General features: G+C 43.6%; 1 protein-coding gene and 1 long non-coding RNA gene across 2 annotated transcripts in view; one reads left to right on the forward strand and one right to left on the reverse strand.

The window, feature by feature from the left end:
- Positions 1-10,099, reverse strand: part of LOC130360883 (uncharacterized) — a 32,183-nt gene extending 22,084 nt beyond the window's left edge. The window contains exon 1 of the long non-coding RNA XR_008890857.1: positions 10,004-10,099. This is a non-coding gene — a long non-coding RNA (uncharacterized LOC130360883). The remainder of the gene's footprint in view (positions 1-10,003) is intronic.
- The window catches only part of LOC130360882 (calpain-13-like), a 110,053-nt gene extending 88,913 nt beyond the window's left edge, over positions 1-21,140 (forward strand). The window contains exons 16-23 of the mRNA XM_056563427.1: positions 3,352-3,402; positions 5,940-5,997; positions 9,979-10,040; positions 12,102-12,170; positions 15,508-15,586; positions 16,382-16,498; positions 18,995-19,050; positions 20,697-21,140. Of these exons, the coding sequence (XP_056419402.1) occupies positions 3,352-3,402; positions 5,940-5,997; positions 9,979-10,040; positions 12,102-12,170; positions 15,508-15,586; positions 16,382-16,498; positions 18,995-19,050; positions 20,697-20,717 (513 nt within the window). The 3' untranslated portion in view covers positions 20,718-21,140. The remainder of the gene's footprint in view (positions 1-3,351; positions 3,403-5,939; positions 5,998-9,978; positions 10,041-12,101; positions 12,171-15,507; positions 15,587-16,381; positions 16,499-18,994; positions 19,051-20,696) is intronic.
- Positions 21,141-24,449: the final 3,309 nt, after the last annotated feature.

Genomic DNA, 24,449 nt, shown 5'->3' on the forward strand with positions numbered 1-24,449 from the left:
AAGACATGTTACTAAGCCCTTAAAGTGCTCCTCCTCCCATCCCTGTCCCTGCTTGATTGACAGTAGGAAGCCGAGCCCTGTTTTTAAATCTCATTCTTGCTCTGTGAATACAAATTGTGCGCAGGTGTGCAATTTGGAAACAGGGCTTGGCTTCTGGCTGACAGCCAATCAAGGCAAGGACAGGGATGGGAGGGGGAGCGAGGAGGTGTTCCAGCCCTCAGCACTTCTGGGGCTTTGGTATGCCTCCTTGACTCTTTGCACCAGAAAATAAGCACTTTCTACGTTATGACAGCACAGACAGACAGGTGACAGGTGTCTCCTTGTCCTAACGGGGTCAGCAGTTTGGAATGGGAATCGCAACTGACACATTCCCTCTAATAAAAATAAATAGATGCCTTCATGCAATTTTTTTCAATTTTCTTTTAAAGGGGTACTCCGGTGCTCCAGCTTTCTGAACATTTTGTGTTCGTGATCGTGAAGTCATGGCCATGCCCCCTCCATTCACGTCTATGGGAGGGGGCGCGTCGGCCGACGCGCCCCCTCCCATAGACATGAATGGAGGGGGTGGGGTGTCACAAGGGGTGTGGCCATGACATCACGACCTCTTATTTAGAATGCTGGGTGCTGTGGGAGATCGCAGGGGTCCCCAGCGGTGGGACCTCCGCGATCAGACATCTTATCCCCTATCCTTTGGATAGGGGATAAGATGTCTAGCAGCGGAGTACCCCTTTAAGTACGTCCAAAAAAAAAAAAAAAAAAATCATATTTGTTGCCAAAAGTCTGCCCTAAGAAGATCTCTAGATTTTGGAGTTTCAAGCATTTCTTTACACACTATTAAACTTATACTCAGTAAGAGAAGTCCCATCCTCACAGACAAAGAAAGACCCCCGACCCCGCGGCCCAACCTCGTATAACTTACTCAGTTGTAACACTGGACGGAACTTATTATTATGGTGCAAACTTCCTGCCAAAGTGAACGTCTGGAGCAATAAAGTCCACAAAATTTGACCTATTTCCTGACACCATTTCACATAGAGAGAAATCCATCAAAAAGAAGTAAAAAAGAAAAAAAAAAACACAGTAGAATATAAAGGCAAGAACAAAACCCTCAAAAGGATAAACCGGTCTCTGCATAACAGGGACTAGGCCTTCTGTGATCCCGACTTTAATACCTCTTTTATGCCTCTAAAGTATCTATTTGACTTGTGAAAGAGACTGTGGACCGGTCTAAAATTAAACCACTATGGTAAAAAAAAAAATTCAAAAAAATAAAAATAAAAGATGAAGAACAAGATTCTGGAAATGTAACGAAAGGAAAGCGGCAAAAAAGAAGAAAGTACCAGACTGACGCTATCCTTACACACATTGGGGGTCATTTACTGAGACAAATGGCCGATGTAGACAGGGAATCTGCGTTCACTGCAATTATCATGCCACTTTTAGCTAGCGCATGTCGCGCATGCGCTAGCTAAAAGGGGCATGATTATTGCAGTGAACGCAGATTGTTGTTGGTTGGGCAAAGTGGGCGTGGTTTGCACGGCGAATATTTCAGCGCCGGTTTTAACATCTGCGACTTTTGGGAAAGTCACACAAAATTGGGACAATCCCACGCCCCCCCCCCCCCCCTACCTAACAACGCAATGTTTACTTTAAGGTACGGAACCCTGTTATCGAAGAGAATCTGCACCTTTACTAAATTGCAACTTTATTGTCCATTGAATGGTCTGTATGTCTGAATTTACACGGAAGCAGTTATACCCTATCCACAGTATCGGGCAGTGTTTTCTAACCAGTGCCTCCAGCTGTTGCAAAACTATAACTCCCAGTGTGCTAAGCAGCAGGTATCATGGTCTGGGTAGTGGATGGGAGACCAACAGCAATGCTTAGAGCAGTGTTTCCCAACTAGTGTACCTCTTGCAAAACTATAACTCCCAGTATGCTAAGCAGCAGGTATCATGGTCTGGGCAGTGAATGGGAGACCAACAGCAATGTTTAGAGCGTATTTTACGCTGCCAACCCCTACATTGTGCCTCAGATGTGCCTGCTCGGATCCGCAGCTACGAGCAGACACAAGGCTGCGATGTGCGAGTGTACTCATTGCGGCAATTCGCCCTGCTCCCTAAGTTAGGCCAAGAGCAGCCGCGATATGTGTCAGTATACTGCGCATGCGCGCGATGATTCGCACATCACAGTGTGTCTGCTGATAGCAGCGAATTGCCGCTCCGAGCAGACATCAGAGGCACAATGTAGGGGTCCATCATCGGCGGATCAGCAGCATACAATACGCTGCGGATCCGCCCGTGTGAACAAGCCCTGAGGCTGTGTTCAAGTATATACATTCTACTGCTTTTTTTTTTTTTTTTTTGCATAAAAAATTGTGCAATTTTTACAGCGCTTTTCAGAAAACCGCATTCAAATTGTAGCCATTAACATGAGTGTGATGACGTGTTAGCCCAACACCATTGCGAGCTTCCAATATGCAAGTGTAATCAGGTATTTCCCAACCAGAGCCGGTTCTGCGCAGGCAAAATAGGCAGCTGCCTAGAGCATCATCTTGATGGGGCCGCCGCTCTGCCCACTGCAAGAAAGTTAGTAGCCAGCCAGCATCCAAAGCACTCACCGCTTATCCGAAGCACCCACCCAGCCTGCACCCATAATAACCATAATATTCTGCAATCTTTAGCCTGCTGGAGGAGCGCAGTGCCACCTCCGAGGACAGGCAGGGAGGTCAGGTCCATCCAGCATCCTGATGTCGTGCACGCCTCCATACATCCGACCTATGAGGAGGAGGTTTCTTACAGTGTGTCACCCCAGGAGTGAGGTGGGGGAGTGTCAAAGGGCGGAGCCAATGGGTACGGTCAGGGGGGCAGCAAAATGAGCTTTCGCCTAAGGTGGTAAAAATCCTTGCACCAGCCCTGTTTCCAACCAGAGAACCTCCAGCTAATTCCTTGCAATAAAACCATACCTCATTGGCCACTGAAAGGAAAGAGTTAACAGACTTTTCCCAACGCTGTTTCAGCATCTACAAAGAACAAACAAGCGGATTTCCATTCAGGATAGTAGTGTCTTTCCACCTGTGTCATCACAATGTATATTACTTATACCCTATAGCAGTGGTCTCCAACCTGCGGACCTCCAGATGTTGCAAAACTACAATTCCCAGCATGCCCGGACAGCCGACGGCTGTCCGGGCATGCTGGGAGTTGTAGTTTTGGAACATCTGGAGGTCCGCAGGTTGAAGACCACTGCCCTATAGCAGTGTGCAGAATTATGAATGCAGCTCTGGATCTGATTGGAGTAGAAGATATGGTGCACATTTTTAACTTTACTTTTCTTTATTCTTGTTTTTAGGGGCTGGAGGTTCCTAAACATGACAGTATCTTCAGAAACTATGCCACCCAGGTAAAGTTCACTTAAAGGGTTACTCCGGTGAAAACCTTTTTTCTTTTAAATCAACTGGTGGCAGAAAGTTAAACATATTTGTAAATTACTTCTATTAAAAAATCTTAATCCTTCCAGTACTTATCAGGAAATTCCTTTCTTTTTGGAACACTGATGACATCACGAGCACAGTGCTCTCTGCTGACATCTCTGTCCATTTTAGCAACCATGCATAGCAGATGTATGCTAAGGGCAGCATGGTGGCTCAGTGGTTAGCACTGCTGCCTTGCAGTGCTGGGGACTTGGGTTCAAATCCCACTAAGGACAACAATAAATAGAGCGTTATTATTATTATAATAACGTCAGCAGAGAGAACTGTGCTCGTGATGTCATCAGAGCATTCCAAAAAGAAAAGAATTTCCTCTGTAGTATTCAGCAGCTAATAAGTACAGGAAGGATTAAGATTTTTTAATAGAAGTAATTTACAAATACGTTTAACTTTCTGCCACCAGTTGATTTAAAAGAAAAAAGGTTTTCACCGGAGTACCCCTTTAAAGGGTTACTCCGGTATCAGAGAATCATTTAAAGGGGTACTCCGGTGGAAAACTTTTATTTTATTTTAAATTAACTGGAGCCAGAAAGTTAAACATATTTGTAAATCACTTCTATTAAACATCTTAATCCTTCCAGTACTTATTAGTTGAGGAAATTATTTTCTTTTTGGAACACAGAGCTCTCTGCTGACATCTCTGTCCATTTCAGGAACAGCCTATATTTGCTATGGGGATTTTCTCCTACTCTGGACAGTTCTTAAAATGGACAGAGATGTCAGCAGAGAGCACTGTGCTCGTGATGTCAGCAGAGAGCTCTGTGTTCCAAAAAGAAAAGAATTTCCTCTGTGGTATACAGCCACTAATAAGTACTGGAAGGATTAAGATTTTTTTTTTTAAAGAAGTAATTTACAAATCTGTTTAACTTTCTGGGACCAGTTGATTTAAAAAAATAAAATAAAATAAAAAGTTTTCCACTGGAGTACCCCTTTTTTTTATTTGTTATTTATTTTTATTTTTTTTACATCAACTGGTGCCAGAAAGTTAAACAGATTTGTAAATTACTTCTATTAAAAAATCTTAATCCCTCCAGTACTTATCAGCTGCAGTATGCTCCACAAGATGTTGTGTAGTTCTTTCCAGTCTGACCACAGTGCTCTCTGCTGAAACCTCTGTCCATGTCAGCGTCCATTGTCCTGGAGATGGTCATAGGGGTTGCCCCTTGGCCGGTATTTTGGCAACCCTGACGGTATTTTTAATATAAAAATGCAATGGCCGGTATTAATCCAACCAATCCTCCAGTGTTACCCAACCAGAGCGCCTCCAGCTGTTGCAAAACTACAACTCCCAGCATACCCGGACAGCCAACGGATGTCCGGGTATGCTGGGAGTTGTAGTTTTGCAACAGCTGGAGGCACCCCTGGTTGAGAAACATTGACCTATACTATATAGTCCAACATGCTGGGAGTTGTAGTTTTGCAACAGCTGGAGGCACACTGGTTGGGAAACATTGACCTATACTATATAGTCCAACATGCTGGGAGTTGTAGTTTTGCAACAGCTGGAGGCACACTGGTTGGGAAACATTGACCTATACTATTTACTACTATATAGTCCAACATGCTGGGAGTTGTAGTTTTAATTTGGGGCAGCTGCTGAGCCACAGGCTGTTTCAGGGCATGCTGGGAGTTGTAGTTAGTAACCAACTGCAACTCCCGAATTTAATAAAAAAGCGATCAAAAAATGCAATGGCCGGTATTAATCCAACCAATCCTCCAACCCCCGGAATGTTGTACCATATACTATACCAGTGTTTCCCAACCAGAGCACCTCCAGCTGTTGCAAAACTACAACTCCCAGCATGCCCGGACAGCCAACGGCAGCTGCTGAGTCACAGGCTGTATCAGGGCATGCTGGAAGTTGTAGTTAGTAACAAACTGCAACTTCCGAATTTGTGTATCCTGTGATGTCACGCATATATACTTAACTATGCAAATTAGCATGGCCGGTATGTTTTTTGCAAGAAAGATGGCTACTAGAGATGAGCGAACTTACAGTAAATTCGATTCGTCACAAACTTCTCGGCTCGGCGGTTTCTGACTTTTCCTGCATAAATTAGTTCAGCTTTCCGGTGCTCCGGTGGGCTGGAAAAGTTGGATACAGTCCTAGGAAAGAGACTACTTGGACTGTATCCACCTTTTCCAGCCCACCGGAGCACCGGAAAGCTGAACTAATTTATGCAGGAAAAGTCATCAACTGCCGAGTCGAGAAGTTCGTGACGAATCGAATTTACTGCAAGTTCGCTCATCTCTAATGGCTACCGTAGATGGTCAAGAACTCCAGAGTATAACGATAAGATGTCCACATACGCTCGGTCACAGTAATGGGTCCCACATAGAGAGATAAAGACCTTGATATTATGGGGTTTGCTAGAAGGATTCTAAATCTCTGTGTATGACATGTGATCTGCTCATTGACTCATTCTTTACTTGATTTATTCTGTAACAGGGATCAAAACTCTACGCCTGGGACCTAAGAAGGCTTCTGAATGACATAGTAAGAACAGGTGAGACATAATGTGTAAATAATAAGGGACAAAAAAAAAAAAGATAAATTTGCAGTGTCCTAGTACTGATCCACCAGCTACTGTGGTATGTAGGTTGTAGTGCAGCTGTAGAGTGTATCCTGATAAATGATCGCGCGATCACGCCCTCCAATACCATGATCAGTACAGATCACGGCATCTGCGGCAACGCGAATGTTAAAATAGATGATCGGATCGCCAGCAGCGCTGCCGCGCCGATCCGATCATCTGTAATGGCGGACGGAGGTCCCCTCACCTGCCACAGTCCATCTCCTCGGGTCTTCTACTCTGGTCTGAGATCGAGCAGAAGATCACCGATAATACTGATCAGTGCCATGTCCTATGCATAGCACTCAACAGTATTAGCAATCAAATGATTGCTATAGATAGTCCCCTATGGGGACATAAAAAGTGTAAAAAAAATAAATAAATTGAAAAATGTTAAAATAAAAAGTAAAAAAAAAAGTGAAAAATCCCCTCCCCCAATATAAATGAACATTTTCAGTTTTTTCCCATTTTACCCCCAAAATGGGTAAAAAAAATGTTTATAAACATATTTGGTATCGCCGCATGCGTAAATGTCCGACCTATTAAAATATAATGTTAATTATATCGTACGGTGAACGGCGTAAACCTAATTTTTTTTTTAAAGAGGCCAAAAATGCTGCTTTTTTGTCACATTTTATTCTCAAAAAAATTAATAAAAAATGATCTAAAAGTTTTATATATGCAAATGTGGTATCAATAAAAAGTACAGATGATGGCGCAATAAATAAGCCCTCATATCGCCCTATATACAGAAAAATGAAAAAGTTATAGGTGGTCAAAATAGGGTGATTTTAGATGACTGGTTTTGTACAAAAAGTTTTAGATTTTTTTTTAAGCGGTACAAAAATATAAAAGTATCTAGCCATGGGTATCATTTTAATCGTATTGACCCACAGAATAAAGAACACATGTCATTTCTACTGTAAAGTGTATAGTGTGAAAATAAAACCCTCCAAAATGTGCTAAATTTTGGTTCTCATTTAAATTTCCTCCCTAAAAAAAATATTTTGTTGGGTTCACCGTACATTTTATGGTAAAATGAGAGGTCTCATTACAAAGTACAATTGGTCACGCAAAAAACAAGCCCTTATATGGGTCTGTAGATGGAAATATAAAAGAGTTAAGGATTTTAGAAGGCGAGGAGAAAAAATCTCAACTGGCTTCGGAAAGTTAAACAGATTTGTAAATCACTTCTATTCATTTTTTTAATCCTTTCAGTACTTATGAGCTGCTGAATTTGAGTTGTTCTTTTCTGTCTAAGTGCTCTCTGATGACACCTGTCTCGGGAACTGTCCAGAGTAGAAGCAAATCCCCATAGCAAACCTCTTCTACTCTGTGCAGTTCCCGAGACAGACAGAGGTGTCAGCAGAGAGCACTGTTGTCAGACAGAAAAGAACAAATCAGCTTCAGCAGCTGATAATTATTGGAAGGATTAAGATTTTTTAATAGAAGTAATTTACAAATCTGTTTAACTTTCTGGAGCCAGTGATATATATATATATATTTTTTTTTTTTTTCCCCTGGAATACCCCTTTAACTAGAATGTTCTTCTGAGTGAGAAGTCCCACAGTCCAAATCTCTCTCTCCCAGATGGCTTGAACCAGTCTAAATTAGTTATTCTTGGCTAGACCAGGGAGGCAGGTGTAGGTTTAGTCTTGTGAGGGTCCCTGCCAGCAAAGCCTGCTGTGAAGTAAATTAGATAGCCCTGGCTCTGCCAAAGAAGTGTGTTCCTGTTCCGAGTTGAGCCGCTGGCGTTTAGGAGGTTTATTACCAAAGACCTGTCTCCTGTCCATACTGAGAAGGTATATATTCTTTCATCTGTGTTTCTACACATAGGGAGAATCCTCTCTAGGCTAGAAGAGAAAGAAGCCGTACAAGGGCTCTTCTGCTTTCACTGGATTCTTTGTGGGCTCCTGGCTGGAGTCAGTTCCATGTTAAAAGTCCCAACCTTTCGCTTATGCTCTGTCTTAAAGAATAGTAATGCAGCTAGCCATAAATAAAATTCTTCTACATAGGCACCACAGTAAGCCAGGCTGTAAAGACCCTCGTCAGCAGTGTTAACCTTAACCTCTTAACGACCATTGACGTATATACACGTCAATGTGCTCCTGCCTTGACCCTGCGCCATACCAGGCTGCCCTCAGCTGATTCCTGTAGCTGAGGGATGCTGCTAATAGCCGACATGTGGCGATCACCGCCGGCGGCTATTGACCCTAGTGGTCAAGTGGGGTGGATCCCCCATCCCCCGCAGTGCAACTGCTGGGGGGTGATCCACTGCTGAGGTAGCCGGAGGGCTTACCTCTTGTTCCCCGGTGTCCTTGGCTGGACCAGGCTCTATCAATTGAGTGCAGAGCACACAGATCAATGATGTTCTATGGAACTACATTGATCTGGATGAGGAATATAATAATCCTAAAAGTCCCAAAGGGACCAATAAAGTGTAAGATAATTTTTTAATAAAAGTTTAACCACATATTTTTTATATGGAATTTGGGAAAAGGGGAGTGATTTCAACTTTTAATATGGAAGTGGTTAATGCTCGCATATTTGTCCAAACTATTAAAATATAACATTATTTATCCCGTGCAGTGACTGGCGTAAACGTTAAATTATACCCCAGAAAAAAATTACATAAAAAATGATCAAAAAGTCAGATCAATACTACAGTGGTACTGGTAAAATCTAAAGATCACGATGCAAAACATGTGGCGTCATGGAGCCCGGAAAAAAAAAAAAAAATAGAAATAACAAAGCTAAAGTGGTTGGAAAATGTTTTGTATTTTTCAAAATTAGTAAAACGTGATGCAAACTATACAAATTGGGTGTTGTTTTAATCGCGCCGTATTAAAGTATCAAGATTACATGTTAGTTTGACCGCAAGGTGAATGGCGTAAAAAGAGGAAAAAAAATTTGCAAAATTTTTTGCATTTTTTATTTTTTTTTATTTCACCTCACAAATTTTTTTTTTCCCGTTTTGGAGCATATTTTCTGGAAAAATTTACAAAGATATGACAATCGGAGAAAATAAGTACAATTGGTTCTGCAAAAAATAAACCCTTATATGGGTGTGTAGATGAAAAAATAAAAGAGGAATGGCTACTAAAGTGCAAGGAGGAAAAAAACTAAAGTGCAACGCCAAAAATTGTCCCGGTCCTTAAAGGGGTACTCTGCCCCTAGACATCTTATCCCCTAGCTTAAGGATGTCTGATCGCGAGGGTCCCGCCGCTGGGGACCCCCGCGATCTCTGCTGCAGGATCTCTGCTGCATGGAGCGAACTTCGCTTTGTGACGGATGATTGGCGGTGTGGGGGCGGAGGCTCGTGACGCCATGGCCACGCCCCCTCAATGTAAGTCTATGGGAGGTGGCGTAGCGGGCGCCATGCCCCCTCCCATAGACTTGCGTTGAGGGGGAGTGGCCGTGATGTCACGAGCGGGGCATGACCATGACGTCACAAGCCTCCGATACTCTAAATGAACGCCCGATGCAGCAGGGGGATACGATGTCAAGGGGCGGAGTACCCCTTTAGGGGTTAACTGGACCGTGAGTATATCCTGAATACAACCAGTAAATATTGTGTCCACTTGGTGGTGCCCTATCATGGTGATCGTCATAAAGAGATTCTGATGTGATTTCTGCTGCTCCCCCTGGTGGCAAGTAATGTAATTATGAACAATAATATTTGTTTTATGACGCTAAAAAGTTTAAACCGTTTTTTTCCAGGTTTTAATATATATTTTTTTTTTTTAAGCAATACTACAGTACTACAGGACATGCATATATTACAGAGTAGTTTACTAAATAATTCTTTATATATATATATATATATATATATATATATATATATATATATTTTTTTTTTTATTATTTTATTTTTTTTTAATTTTTTTTTTTATTATTATTATTATATATTTCTAGAATATCCATATGGAGCAAAATTCACCATTGACGGCAGTCGGGAAATACTGGCATCGGTAGATGTATCCTTTACGATTATTCTTATAAGATAATTTTGTTTATTATTATTCCTAAACCTCCAATCTATAGGCTTTTTATATTAACACTGGGGAAGATTTATCAAAACCTGTCCAGAGGAAAAGTTGCCCATAGCAACCAATCAGATCGCTTCTTTCATTTTCCACAGGTCTCTTTAAAATGAAAGAAGCGATCTGATTGGTTGCTATGGGCAACTGCACCACTCTTCCTCTGCACAGGTTTTGATAAATCTCCCCCCACTGTGTTTGATGCTGGCTGAAAAATAAAAAACAAAAAAAGAATTTGGGGGAGATTTATCAAAACCTGTGAAGAGAAAAAAATTGCCCAGTTGCCCATAGCAACCAATCAGATCGCTGCTTTCATTTTTCACAGGCCTCTCAAAAATGAAAGTAGTGATCTGATTGGTTGCTATGGGCAACTGGGCAACTCTTCTTCTGGACAGGTTTTGATAAATCTCCCCTTTGAGAGGAGTTTTCTGACCAATCACATCCATTGTATAAAGGGTGGCCACCTGGTTGGTATTTTACCGGCACCGCCGATATTTTGGCCACTCTGCCGGTATTTTTATATCAAAAATACCGGCCATGTATTTATCCAACCAATCCTCCAACTACCGGAATGTTGCACCATATACTATACCCGTGTTTCCCAACCAGAGCACCTCCAGCTGTTGCAAAACTACAACTCCCAGCATGCACGGACAGCCGTTGGCTGTCCGGGCATGCTGGGAGTTATAGTTTTGCAGCAGCTGGAGGCACCCCTGGTTTGGAAACACTGACATATACTATATACTACTATATAGTCCAACATGCTGGGAGTTGTAGTTTTCGCTTGGGGCAGCTGCTGAGCCACAAGCTGTATCAGGGCATGCTGGGAGTTGTAGTTAGTAATTAAAGGGGTACTCCGGTGGAAAACTTTTTTTTTTTTTTAATAAACTGGTGCCAGAAAGTTAAACAGATTTGTAAATTACTTCTATTAAAAAGTAATCTTTTATCTTAATCCTTGCAGTACTTATTAGCTGCTGAATACTACAGAGGAAATTATTTTCTTTTTGGAACACAGAGCTCTCTGCTGACATCACGAGCACAGTGCTCTCTGCTGACACCTCTGTCCATTTTAGGAACTGTCCAGTGCAGCCTATGTTTGCTATGGGGATTTTCTCCTGCTCTGGACAGTTCTTAAAATGAGATGTCAGCTGAGAGCACTGTGCTCGTGATGTCAGCAGAGAGCGCTGTGTTCCAAAAAGAAAAGAATTTCCTCCTGTAGTATTCAGCAGCTAATAAGTACTGGAAGGATTAAGATTTTTTTAATAGAAGTCATTTACAAATCTGTTTAACTTTCTGGCACCAGTTGATTTGAAAAAAATAAACAAAAGTTTTCCACCGGAGCACCCCTTTAACTGCAACTCCCGAATTTAATAAAAAATAAAAAGCGAACAAAAAGTCAGATCAAAAGAAAAATGGTACTGTTAAAAACTACAGATTGGAGCGCAAATAATGATCAATCACACAGCCCGTATAAGGAGAAATAAAAAAGTTATAGGGGTCGGAGTAGGACAAATCCCCCCCCCCCCCCCCCCCCGCATATGTGTGTCCTGTGATGTCACGCATATATAATTAATTATGCAAATTATCATGGCTGGTATTTATTTATTTTTTTATAAGAAATGTGGCAACCCTAATTGTAAGTAAAGGTTGTCATGACCTTCGCCCCCATCTAACCGGGTGAGGGGTGGGCTCTGGCTGTTGTGTATGGGGGGAGAGAGGGAGGTCAATTTATGGGGTGTAGCTATAGAGGTAGCAGAGGTGGCAGTCGCACGGGGACTCTGGTGCCTAAGGGGGCCCCAAAGCTCATCTGCCCCATAAGAGAGCAGTACATTGATTGGCATATGGGGCCCTGAAGCTACAAGCTACGCCTCTGGGACTTATGGAGGTACCTTCTGAAGCCATACACTTGGCCACCATGTTGGAGGGCGCTGAATCTCCTCCCACATTTGTCTCCATCTCCTTCTCTTGAGTTGATTCTTTTCTTTAACACATGTTCAGATTTCCAGGAAAGGAAAACTTGACGTAGAGACATTTGTTCCCTTGTGGAAAACCATCACCCAATATAAGGTAATTCCAGAGCGAGGAGACGCCGCTTATCTGCTTAATATATAGAAGGATCAGGTCAGAATCTGTCTGGTACTCAATCTGTATGATGAGTTTTATGACATATTTGTAGTGACACAGGGGTGCAAGGTATACTTGTCAAGTCGTGATGCCAGGGCACCGTTAGCCTATACATGGTCCGAGGTGGAGACAGCTTCTCCTGGGCCAGACAGAGGACAATGAACACACCGACACCAGGTTACGGATAACTGTCTTTTACAGCGCAGGTGTAGATGGTAATAAACACAGTATGGAGCCGAGTAGAAGGGATGCAGTGTAACCCTTGGGAGCCCTGTTTACTTGCTGGGACTTGTGGTGCTTTTCACTCACTTGAATTAAATAGACTTGAGACTTGGAGATTAGGACATATCCTGTGCTGACTAGGGTTCTTCTAAGGTCCGATTTCTGACACCGCCAGGGTATGAACTCACCAACTCCTGTACGGGGGACACTTGCAGAATGGCGGGGTTGAACTGATGAAGAGCTTTTCTTCAGGCTTCCCTTTAAATCAACTCACACTTCTTCCAACTCCTTTCCACACTGCAGCTCACATGGAGCTCTGCACACAGCAATGACTAACTCTCCACAGAGCTAGACTTAGACTGGGGCAACTCCTCCCCTCCTTCACTATATACAGGGCAATTTGGGGGGTTCCAATTGGGTAACAGGGGTCACATGGTCACTCTGCTACTCCTTCTTAAGAGTACAGTACACATAAAATAACATAATATAGTAAATATAGCAAAGTGCATAAACACAGTAAACAATACAACAGTGGGCCCATCGCAGGAGCAGCAGGCATACCCGAGGAGATCCGCAGCCCACAGGACAGCCCCCGATGCTGGGACACCGCATATTCATCTCAGGGTCCCTGATGGCCAGTGGTATACATTATATACACAGTCTATGTAGGTGAGAAGTATTTGTAATGGTGAGCAGAGATAGAGCAACATCAGCTCCTAGCAGGCGATACATAGGTATATAGCTTCCTAGAAGAAGGAGGACTACAAAAAAAATCACCTGATTTGGGCCCTTGGGAGGGGATTCAGAAAAGTACTGTATGGCAGAGAACCATCCTGGCCATGCTCTGTTCTAGATAGTGTAGTCCTACATGACAATCATATGATGTAGACATAGTCCCTGGTGGTCAGTGGTATATATAGGACATCAGAACCTGGCATGGGCTACATTGATTTCTCAATTTCTGTGAGATATAAGCACCATGCCCATGACATTCTTTAAGGAGAGAGTGGTATTTAGATTTATTATATGTCTTATGGTCTAAGCATAGTTCCTGGTGGTCAGTGGTATATATAGGAAAAAAATAACCTGATATGTGTCATTGGTATAAGCACCATTCGTGTTCATGGCATTCCTTGAGGACAAAGTTACGTATAGATTTATTTTTTGATATGATATTGCTATGACATAGTCTAGGCATGGCTCCTGGTGATCAGTGGTATATACAGGGGATGGTATGTGCAACATTCAATACCTGATTGCCATTGGTATTTAAGTGCTATGACTAAAGCATTCTTTGAAGATAGAGTGATTTATAGAGTTATTCTATAATGCAACATGACTATGGTATTATGTAGACAAGGTCCCTGGTGGTCAGTGGTATATACAGGAGAAATGAACCTTGCCTACACCACATTCATTCCTTAACATCCATGACATATAAGGTCATGTTCATTGAGGACAAAGTAGTATATAGATTTATTCTTTGATACAACAATGCTATGGTATGTTCTAGGCATGGTTCCTGGTGGTCAGTGGTATATACAGGAGATAATGGCCTGAAATGTGCAACATTCCTTAAGGATCAGTGATACAGTATATAAACGCTATGTCTATGGCATTGTTTGAGGATAAAGTAGACCATAGTTATTCTCTGATGTGGCATGACTACGGTATCATGTAGGCATGGTCCCTGGTGGTCAGAGGTATGTACAGGAGAAGAGAACCTTGCATACACCACATTCATTCCTTAACATCCATGACATATAAGGTCATGTTCATTAAGGACAAAGTAGTATATAGATTTATTCTTTGATACGACAATGCTATGGTATGTTCTAGGCATGGTTCCTGGTGGTCTGTGGTATATACAGGAGATAATAACCTGAAATGTATAACATTCCTTAAATGGGTTTTGTAATTGCTTCCATTAGAAAATGTTCAGTATTTCATACTGAAAAAGCCAGTCAAACAACTGCCCCCCCCCCCCCCGCCCCCCGCCTCCTGGGATGCATTCCAGTCCTGCTGTGTACACTGCTGTGTCACTATGTCATGGACCCACTTCATGATTGGCAGCAAGATGCTCTGCTCTCAGCTCAGTCACTACCTGTGTTTACTTGTCTGCTGTGTGAAGAGAAGGGGAGGGGCAGAAACACACTGCAGCTGGGCTCTCACTGACTGCCTGCTCCTGTGAAGAGAAGTGGGAGAGGGGTAGAAACACACTGCAGCTGGGTTCTCACTGTCTGCTCGTATGAAGAGAAGGTGGAGAGGGGCAGCAACACACTGCAGCTGGCCTCTCTGACTGTCTGCTTCTGTGAAGAGAAGGGGGAAGGGGCAGAAACACACTGCAGCTGGTGAATAGAGGATTTATTTGTTTAAAAAGTAAGTGTCCCAGCATGTATGTGTATTTGTGTGTGGATATATATATATATATATATATATATATATGTGTATATCAATGTATATATGGAGTGAATGTGTGTGTGATACAGAGGGACTACAATCATATGCCTCCAGCTGTTGCAAAACTACAACTCAAAAGGATGTGTGAGCATGAAGGGAGTTGTAGTTTTGCAAAACCTGTAGGCACACAGCTTTTGTGTGTGTGTGTGTGTGTGTGTTTGTGAATAGCATAAAAACAGAAAGGAAAGGGTTACTATCTGACAGGTACGCTTTAAAGGGGTACTCCCCTGCTCAGCGTTTGAAACAAAATGTTCCGAACTCTTAGAGCCGGCGCCGGGAGCTGCCACACCCCTTCCCATAGACTTGCATTGAGGGGGCAGGGCTTCATGAGGGGGTGGGGCTATGACATCATGAGCTCCCGGCGCCGACTCTAAGCATTCGGAACATTTTGTTCCAAACGCTGAGCAGGGGAGTACCCCTTTAAGGATCAGTGATATATATAAACGCTATGTCTATGGCATTGTTTGAGGACGGTATGATGTAGGCATGGTCCCTGGTGGTCAGTGGTTTATATAGGGGATGTAAGCCAGATGTCAGTGGGGCATAACCTTTTATTTTGTTTCCGGTATATACTAACTATGTGATGTTTCCCTTTAAGGATCTCTTTAGTAAAGTGGATGCCAGTCGCTGTGGATGCCTCAGTCTGACACAATTTTTGGAGATAACACAACAAGCAGGTGCGGTTCAGACCTTCACTGCCAAATTTCAGCTCTTCGACCTGTGGCTTTTCCAAAAACTACAACTCCCATCATGCCCTCACAACCTCTGGCTCACCAACTCCCAGAAGGCAACTGCTTAAAGGGGTACTCAGCGTTGGGAACATTTAGTCCCGAAAGCTTGGAGCGGACGGCGTGGTCGTGACCTCACTGGCACACCCCCTCATGATGTCACATCACGCCCCCTCAATGCAAGTCTATGGGAGGGGGCGTGGCAGCCGCAAGGCCCCCTCCCATAGACTTGCATTGAGGGGGCGTGACATCACAAGGGGGTGTGTCAGTGATGTCCCGACCTTGCCGCCCGTACCCAACGTTCTAAACGAATGCTGGGTGCTGCACAGAGTACCCCGAGTATCCCTTTAAAAGAAATAGGTTGGAGGACAATGTATATAAAAACTTCTCCTCCTAAAGTGAAACCCCAGGCAGGGCTAATACATTACATTATTTTTAGTGCCGGTCCTCGGAGGAGGAGCATTCAAAAAAACAACCATAAGAAAAACAGCCTCATGCTCCGCCCCCGAGGACCTGCAATAGATATAATATCAATTTTATTTTTATCTGGGGCTCCTATAAAGCTAAACCATTGCTATCTAAAGTAAATATATCATAAAGAAAATTCATTAAAGTCCCCCCCCCCCCCCCCCCCCCCCGTTACTGTACGATTGGGCTCCCTAAAAAGATCTATATCATCAATACAAGATGGCGGCTGCGTTGACTTTGATGGGTCTGTGAACATTTGATTCTTTTATTATCCAGGGTTCAATGTCCACAAGGATCTTCTCATTCAGCTTTTCGCTCGATATTCCGACCCTGAAGGGAAGTTGAGTTTTGTCGACTACCTGATCTGTACGACGCGGCTGAAGGGCGTTTTACGTAAGTTCTGAACAAATGGAAGTTTAACACTTTATAGGCCGGGAACAGTCTGCTGGGACAGCGGTGCCCTCCGGAGCAGGAGATGTTTTCTCCAGTACTTATCAGCTGCTGTATGCTTCACAGGAAGTTGTGTAGTTCTTTCCAGACTGACCACAGTGCTCTCTGCTGCCACCTCTGTCCGTGATAGGAACTGTCTAGAGTAGGAGCAAATCCCCATAGCAAACCTCTCCTGCCCTGGACAGTTCCTGACACGGACAGAGGTGGCAGCAGAGAGCACTGTGGTCAGACTGGAAAGAAGTACACAACTTCCTGTGGAGCATACAGCAGCTGATAAGTACTGGAAGGGTTAAGATTTTTATATAGAAGTAAATTACAATTCTGTATAATCAGTGACCAGTTTGGGATACTTTAGGTTTTTCACCTTTAGAACAATGTTTCACAACCAGGGTGCCTCCAGCTGTTGCTAAACTACAACTTCCAGCATGCCCGGACAGACAGTGTTCATGGTAGCAAAAGGTGACCCCGCTCCGGGACACCATACTTGTGAAGAATTCTAGTCTAGTACACACAGTCCTGGGTACAGGGCCGGCTCTGCCTATAAGCAAAATAGTGCTCACCTGATTGGGGGGGGGGGGGGGGGGGGGGTGTTGGTACAGTGTGTCACCCCAGTAGTAAGGAGATTACATGAGGAGGAGGTTTGTTACAGTGTGTCACCCCGGTAGTAAGGAGATTACATGAGGAGGAGGTTTGTTACAGTGTGTCACCCCGGTAGTAAGGAGATTATATGAAAAGGGGGTTTGTTACAGTGTGTCACCCCAGTAGTAAGGAGATTACATGAGGAGAAGGTTTGTTACAGTGTGTCACCCCAGTAGAAAAGAATTACATGAGGAGGAGGTTTGTTACAGTGTGCCCCTCCAGTAGAAAGGAGATTACACGAGGAGAGGGTTTGTTACAGTGTGTCACCCCGGTAGTAAGGGGATTACATGAGGAGGAGGTTTGTTACAGTGTGTCACCCCGGTAGTAAGGAGATTACATGAGGGGGTTTGTTACAGTGTGTCACCCCGGTAGTAAGGAGATTACATGAGGAGGGGGTTTGTTACAGTGTGTTACCCCAGTTGTAAGGAGATTACATGAGGAGGGGGTTTGTTACAGTGTGTCACCCCGGTAGTAAGGGGATTACATGAGGAGGAGGTTTGTTACAGTGTGTCACCCCGGTAGTAAGGAGATTACATGAGGGGGTTTGTTACAGTGTGTCACCCCGGTAGTAAGGAGATTACATGAGGAGGGGGTTTGTTACAGTGTGTTACCCCAGTTGTAAGGAGATTACATGAGGAGGGGGTTTGTTACAGTGTGTCACCCCGGTAGTAAAGAGATTACATGAGGGGGTTTGTTACAGTGTGTCACCCCAGTAGTAAGGTGATAACATGAGGAGGAGGTTTGTTACAGTGTGTCACCCCAGTAGTAAGGAGATTACATGAGGAGGAGGTTTGTTACAGTGTGTTACCCCAGTAGTAAGGAGATTACATGAGGAGGAGGTTTGTTACAGTGTGTCACCCCAGTAGTAAAGAGATTACATGAGGAGGAGGTTTGTTACAGTGTGTCACCCCAGTAGTAAGGAGATTACATGAGGAGAAGGTTTGTTACAGTGTGTCACTCCAGTAGTAAGGAGATTACATGAGGAGGAGATTTGTTACAGTGTGTCACCCCAGTAGTAAGGAGATTACATGAGGAGAAGGTTTGTTACAGTGTCACTCCAGTAGTAAGGAGATTACATGAGGAGGAGATTTGTTACAGTGTGTCCCCCCAGTAGTAAGGTAATTACATGAGATGTAGGTTTGTTACAGTGTGTCACCCCAGTAGTAAGGATATTATATGAGGAGGAGGTTTGTTACAATGTGTCACCCCAGTAGTAAGGAGATAAAATGAGGAGGAGGTTTGTTACAGTGTGTCACCCCGGTAGTAAGGTAATTACATAAGGAGGGGGTTTGTTACATTGTGTCACCCCAGTAGTAAGGAGATTACATGAGGAGGAGGGTTGTTACAGTGTGTCACCCCCAGTAGTAATGAGATTACACGAGGAGGAGGTTTGTTACAGTGTGTCACCCCAGTAGTAAGGAGATTATATGTGGAGGAGGTTTGTTACAGTGTGTCACCCCAGTAGTAAGGAGATTACATGAGGAGGAGGTTTGTTACAGTGTGTCACCCCAGTAGTAAGGAGATTACATGAGGAGGAGGTTTGTTACAGTGTGTCACCCCAGTAGTAAGGAGATTACATGAGGAGGAGGTTTGTTACAGTGTCACCCCAGTAGTAAGTTGATTACATAAGGAGGGGGTTTGTTACAGTGTGTCACCCCAGTAGTAAGGAGATTACATGAGGAGGAGGTTTGTTACAGTGTGTCACCCCAGTAGTAAGGAAGGGTGAGTTAAGAGGGAAGGCAAATGAGCTTTTGTCTGGGTATAAGTATTCCTGATCTGTTTATTTTTTATTCATTTTAGAAACTTTTCATTCGCTGTCATCTGATGGTAAAGGAGCGTACGTTCACTGCGAGAAAGTGAGTGTTCATTATGGGAGATGCCATGGGAAGGTGTATATCAGTGGTCTCCAAAATGTGGACCTCCAGCTTTTGCAAAACTACAACTCCCAGCATGCCCTGACAGCCGTTGGCTGTCCGGAAGGGGACTAAAAGTGTAAAAAAAAAAAGTTGAATAGAAAGTTTAAAAAAAACACCCATTAACCCCTTCATTATTTAAATCACCCCCCCTTTTCCCAAATTCCATATAAAAAATATGTAACCGTAATAAAAATAAACATATGTGGTATCGCCGCGTGCGTAAATGTCCGAACTATAAAAATATATTGTTAATTAAACCGCACGGTCATTGACGTATGCGCGAAAAAATTCCAAAGTCCAAAATAGCGTATTTTTGGTAACTTTTTATATCATGAAAAAATTTATGAAAATCGATCAAAATGAGTCCTCATACCGCCCCATACACGGAAAAATAAAAAGCTATAGGGGTCAGAAAATGACAATTTAAAACGTATAAATTTTCCTGCATGTAGTTATGATTTTTTCCAGAAGTCCGACAAAATCAAACCTATATACCGTATTTATCGGGGTATACCACGCACCGGCCTATAACACGCACCCTCATTTTACCAAGGATATTTGGGTAAAAAAAGTTTTTTACCCAAATATCCATGGTAAAATGAGGGTGCGTGTGTGCGCGTGTATACCCCGATACACCCCCAGGAAAGGCAGGGGGAGAGAGGCCGTCGCTGCCCGCTTCTCTCCCCCTGCCTTTCCTGGGGTCTAGAGCCCTGCTGCCGGCCCTTCACTCCCCCTGGCTATCGGCGCCACTGCCCGTTCTGTCCCCCTGACTATCGGTGCCGGCACCGATAGCCAGGGGGAGAGAAGGGGACGTCATGCGCCGTGCAGCGCATAGCAACGACGCCATGGAACGCACGCCGGAGGCCTGCAGCAGCACGGACCCGACCCAGGTAATTATGCCACCGGGGATGGGGGGAGGCAACGGGGCAGCGGCGCCGGCAATGGGTGCCGCTGCCCCTTCTCTCCCCCTGGCTGTCGGCGCCGCTTCTCTCCCCCTGGCTATCGGCGCCGGCACCGATAGTCAGGGGGACAGAACGGGCAGCGGCGCCGATAGCCAGGGGGAGAGAAGGGCCGGCAGCAGGGCTCTAGACCCCAGGAAAGGCAGGGGGAGAGAAGCGGGCAGCGACGGCCTCTCTCCCCCTGCCTTTCCTGGGGGTGTATCGGCGTATAACACGCACATAGACTTTAGGCTAAAAAATTTTGCCTAAAAAGTGCGTGTTACACGCCGATAAATACGGTAAGAAGGGGATCATTCTAACCTTATGGACCTACAGAATAAAGAGAAGGTGTCATTGTTACCGAAAAATATACTGCATAGAAACGGAAGCCCCCAAAAGTTACTAAATGGCGTTATTTCTGGCACCAGTTGATTTAAAAAAAATGTTTTTCAGGGGAGTACCCCTTTAAGACTCCACATGCCGGTTTTTTGCTCTCCTCGAGGAGAAACGTAACCCCTTCAGTCCCACAACAATGGCCTCTCTGCTGGCCAAACCCTGGCGCTATCCTCACTTTACCTCAGCCCTAATTCATTTATCCCATTGTAAATATTTATTTTATACAATAATACTTTATCTTTTGTTTTTCAGTGGATTCAACTAATGATGTAGAATGAATTCCTGGACTATCATGGACGATCCCCTACGTATGCAGAATGGAGGCATAAGATTTGGTCTTTAGGAAACCACGCCAAAAATCCACGGGAACAGATCGTCACAAATTACCAGAATGTTCTGGATTATTGGACAGCCTGGTCTTAAAGGGGTACTCCACTGGAACACTTTTTTTTTTTAAATCAACTGATGACAGAAAGTCAAACAGATATGTAATCCTTCCATTACTTATCAGCTGCTGTGTGCTCCACAGAAAGTTCTTTTCTTTTTGAATTTCCTTTCTGTCCGACCACCGTGCTCTCTGCTGACACCTCTGTACCATGTCAATTACTGTCCAGAGTAGGAGCAAATCCCCATAGCAAACCTATCTTGCTCTGGACAGTTCCTGACATGGACAGAGGTGTCAGCAGAGAGCACTGTGGTCGGACAGAAAGGAAAATCAGAAAGAAAATAACTTTCTGTGGAGCATACAGCAGCTGATAAGTACTGGAAGGATTAATATTTTTAATAGAAATAATTTACTAATCTGTTTAACATTCTGGCACCAGTTGATTTAAAAAAAAAAAAAAATAATAGTAATGTTTTCCAGCAGAGTACCCCTTTAATAACATTCACTAAGGGACTTTGTGTGATTATTTTGCCTTCTGGCCAAAGCGAATCTTGTTCTAGGTGCAGATATTGTGTGATTTATGTGCAGTTTTCGCCATGGCCTAGCGAATAGGAGGGGGTGTACTATAGCGAATAGGGGGCGTGGCCATCAACATTCGTCATGTAGAGCCGTCCGCCTGCCATTTTTTAGACTGCCATAGTCTTGAAAGTCACCCCCACTATGTTTTTTTTTTTTTTTTTCTTTTTGACAATCTTTTGGGATCTACACTGCTCAAAAAAAATAAAGGCAACACTTAAAGGGTTATTCCAGGCCAAAACTTTTTTTATATATCAACTGGCTCCGGAAAGTTAAACAGATTTGTAAATTACTTTGATTAAAAAATCTTAATCCTTCCAATAGTTATTAGCTTCTGAAGTTGAGTTGTTTTTTTCTGTCTAACTGCTTTCTGATGACTCACGTCCCGGGAGCTGTGCAGTTTCTATGGGGATATTCTCCCATCATGCACAGCTCCCGGGACGTGACATCATCATTGAGCAGTTAGACAGAAAACTTCAGAAGCTAATAACTATTGGAAGGATTAAGATTTTTTAATCGAAGTAATTTACAAATCTGTTTAACTTTCCGGAGCCAGTTGATATATAAAAAAAAGTCTTTGCCTGGAATACCCCTTTAAACAACACAATGTAACTCCAAGTCACTGACACTGTCCACTCAGGAAGAACACTGATTGACAATAGTATTGAGCGCGAATATTCGAAATGCGGATTTTTACCATGAATATCGGCACTTAGCGATTTTTGGAGGCCCTGGGTTCCTCCTAATACAAGACAATGCTAGACCTCATGTGGCTGGAGTGTGTCAGCAGTTCCTGCAAGAGGAAGGCATTGATGCTATGGACTGGCCGCCCGTTCCCCAGACCTGAATCCGATTGAGCACATCTGGGACATCATGTCTCTCTCCATCAGTGTTTTCCAAACAAGTTTGTTCTCAGCTGTTGCAAAACTACAATTCTCAGCAGGCCCGGACAGCCTTTGGCTATCCGGGCCTGCTGGGAGTTGTAGTTTTGCAACAGCTGTAGGCGCACTGGTTGAGAAACACAACTCTGAGCATTGTTGTTGGTCTCCCATCCACTGCCCAGACCACGATACCTGCTGCTTAGCACACTGGGAGTTGTAGTTTTGCAACAGCTGTAGGTGCACTGGTTGAGAAACACAACTCTTAGCATTGTTGTTTGTCTCCCATCCACTGCCCAGACCACAATACCTGCTGCTTAGCACACTGGGAGTTGTAGTTTTGCAACAGCTGTAGGCACCCTGGTTAACAAACACTACTTTGAGCATTGTTGTTGGTCTCCCATCCACTGCCCAAACCACGATACCTGCTGCTTAGCACACTGGGAGTTGTAGTTTTGCAACAGCAGGAGGCACATTGTTTGGAAAACCCCACCATATATATATATATATATATATATATATATATATATATATATATGTATATATATGTGGTTGAGATGGAATGTGTATACAATCTCTTTTTTTGGGGGGGCGGGGGGGATTGGGGCACAAGGAAGAACGAAACTCAGGGAGAACTTTGAATAATCCTTACTGGTATGTGTATACATGTACATGTGTTTTATGTATTCTTTACATTACATAGGATTTCATTTAATGTAACAAATAAATAATAATAATAATCAAATATGTAAATACATTTAAAGATCTGATTGGATCTGGTGTGTGAATATGGTCACCGAGCGCCCACTGTGGTCTCAAAAATTCTACATTTTGGCCTGCGCAGCCATTATATTCAGGGCCGTCTTTAATTTTGTTTGGACCCTGGGCGAGCATTTTTTTTGGACCCTCACAAATCTCTCCAGTTTCATACTGTTGTATTACTAGATGGGTTTGCAATGTAGGACGTCCGGGGCTAAAGGAAGTAGGAAGTAGACAGACCGCCCGACCAATCAGCTGTTGCGGAGCTCCGGGGGAACGTAGGAAGGTAAGTGAAAGTTTGTTTTCTCTTTTTTTATTTGCAGCCCGGGGAGGATGGAATAGGAATAGTCTGTACCAAACATCACCTTTATTGGGGAGGCAAAATTAGCGTTTGGCAAGGGTGGCGAAAAACCTTGCACCAGCCTTGGTTCTTGGTGAGGTAAGACACCAGCAAAGATGTCTGGCAGCGGCTATTCAGAATATGTGAATGCTCGGTTGAGCTGAGCTTGCATGTGTATATGGGGATCAGGAGAAGTAGTTACAGTATCCTATGTGTAGGGCCAGATGTGGTGGCATCTACTGGTGGTGACCTTACCCATGGTAGTTGAATAAAGGATAATGTGACCTTTTCAGTCCGATTTAACCCTTTGTATCTTGTTATGGGAAGAGAATCTGTGTGTTTTTTTTAAGCACTTGCTGAACACACCTCTGCTAACACTCTAATCTCTGGGCGAAATGGACTCAGTCTCAGTCTTTCCAATCCATTTATGACGGACAATATTGTCTTTGGGTTATTGCCACCATAAACCGCCGGAAAGAGAGTAAACAGCAGCGAGCATGGAAGGAGCCAGCAAAGGAATCAACGTGGTACCAGGGAAAACTGATATATGGAGATGTACGAAAATCAAAAATGATGTGATACAATTGTGTCCAGTCTAGACAATGCTCTGTGAGCTAAACATCAACTCCAGACTGATACATTGTACATAGCTAGTCCTCCTCTCAGCTGAGAAGTGATACAATTGTATCCAGTCTAGACAATGCTCTGTGAGCTAAACATCCCGGACCCCAGACTGATACATTGTACATAGCTAGTCCTCCTCTCAGCTGAGAAGTGATACAATTGTATCCAGTCTAGACAATGCTCTGTGAGCTAAACATCCCGGACCCCAGACTGATACATTGTACATAGCTAGTCCTGCTCTCAGCTGAGAAGTATATACAATTTATCCAGTCTAGACAATGCTCTGTGAGCTAAACATCCTGGACTCCAGACTGATACATTGTACATAGCTAGTCCTGATCTCAGCTAAGAAGTGATACAATTGTATCCAGTCTAGACAATGCTCTGTGAGCTAAACATCCTGGACTCCAGACTGATACATTGCACATAGCTAGTCCTGCTCT

The sequence above is a fragment of the Hyla sarda genome, chromosome 3 (assembly GCF_029499605.1).
Source record: "Hyla sarda isolate aHylSar1 chromosome 3, aHylSar1.hap1, whole genome shotgun sequence".
Lineage (NCBI taxonomy): Eukaryota > Metazoa > Chordata > Amphibia > Anura > Hylidae > Hyla > Hyla sarda.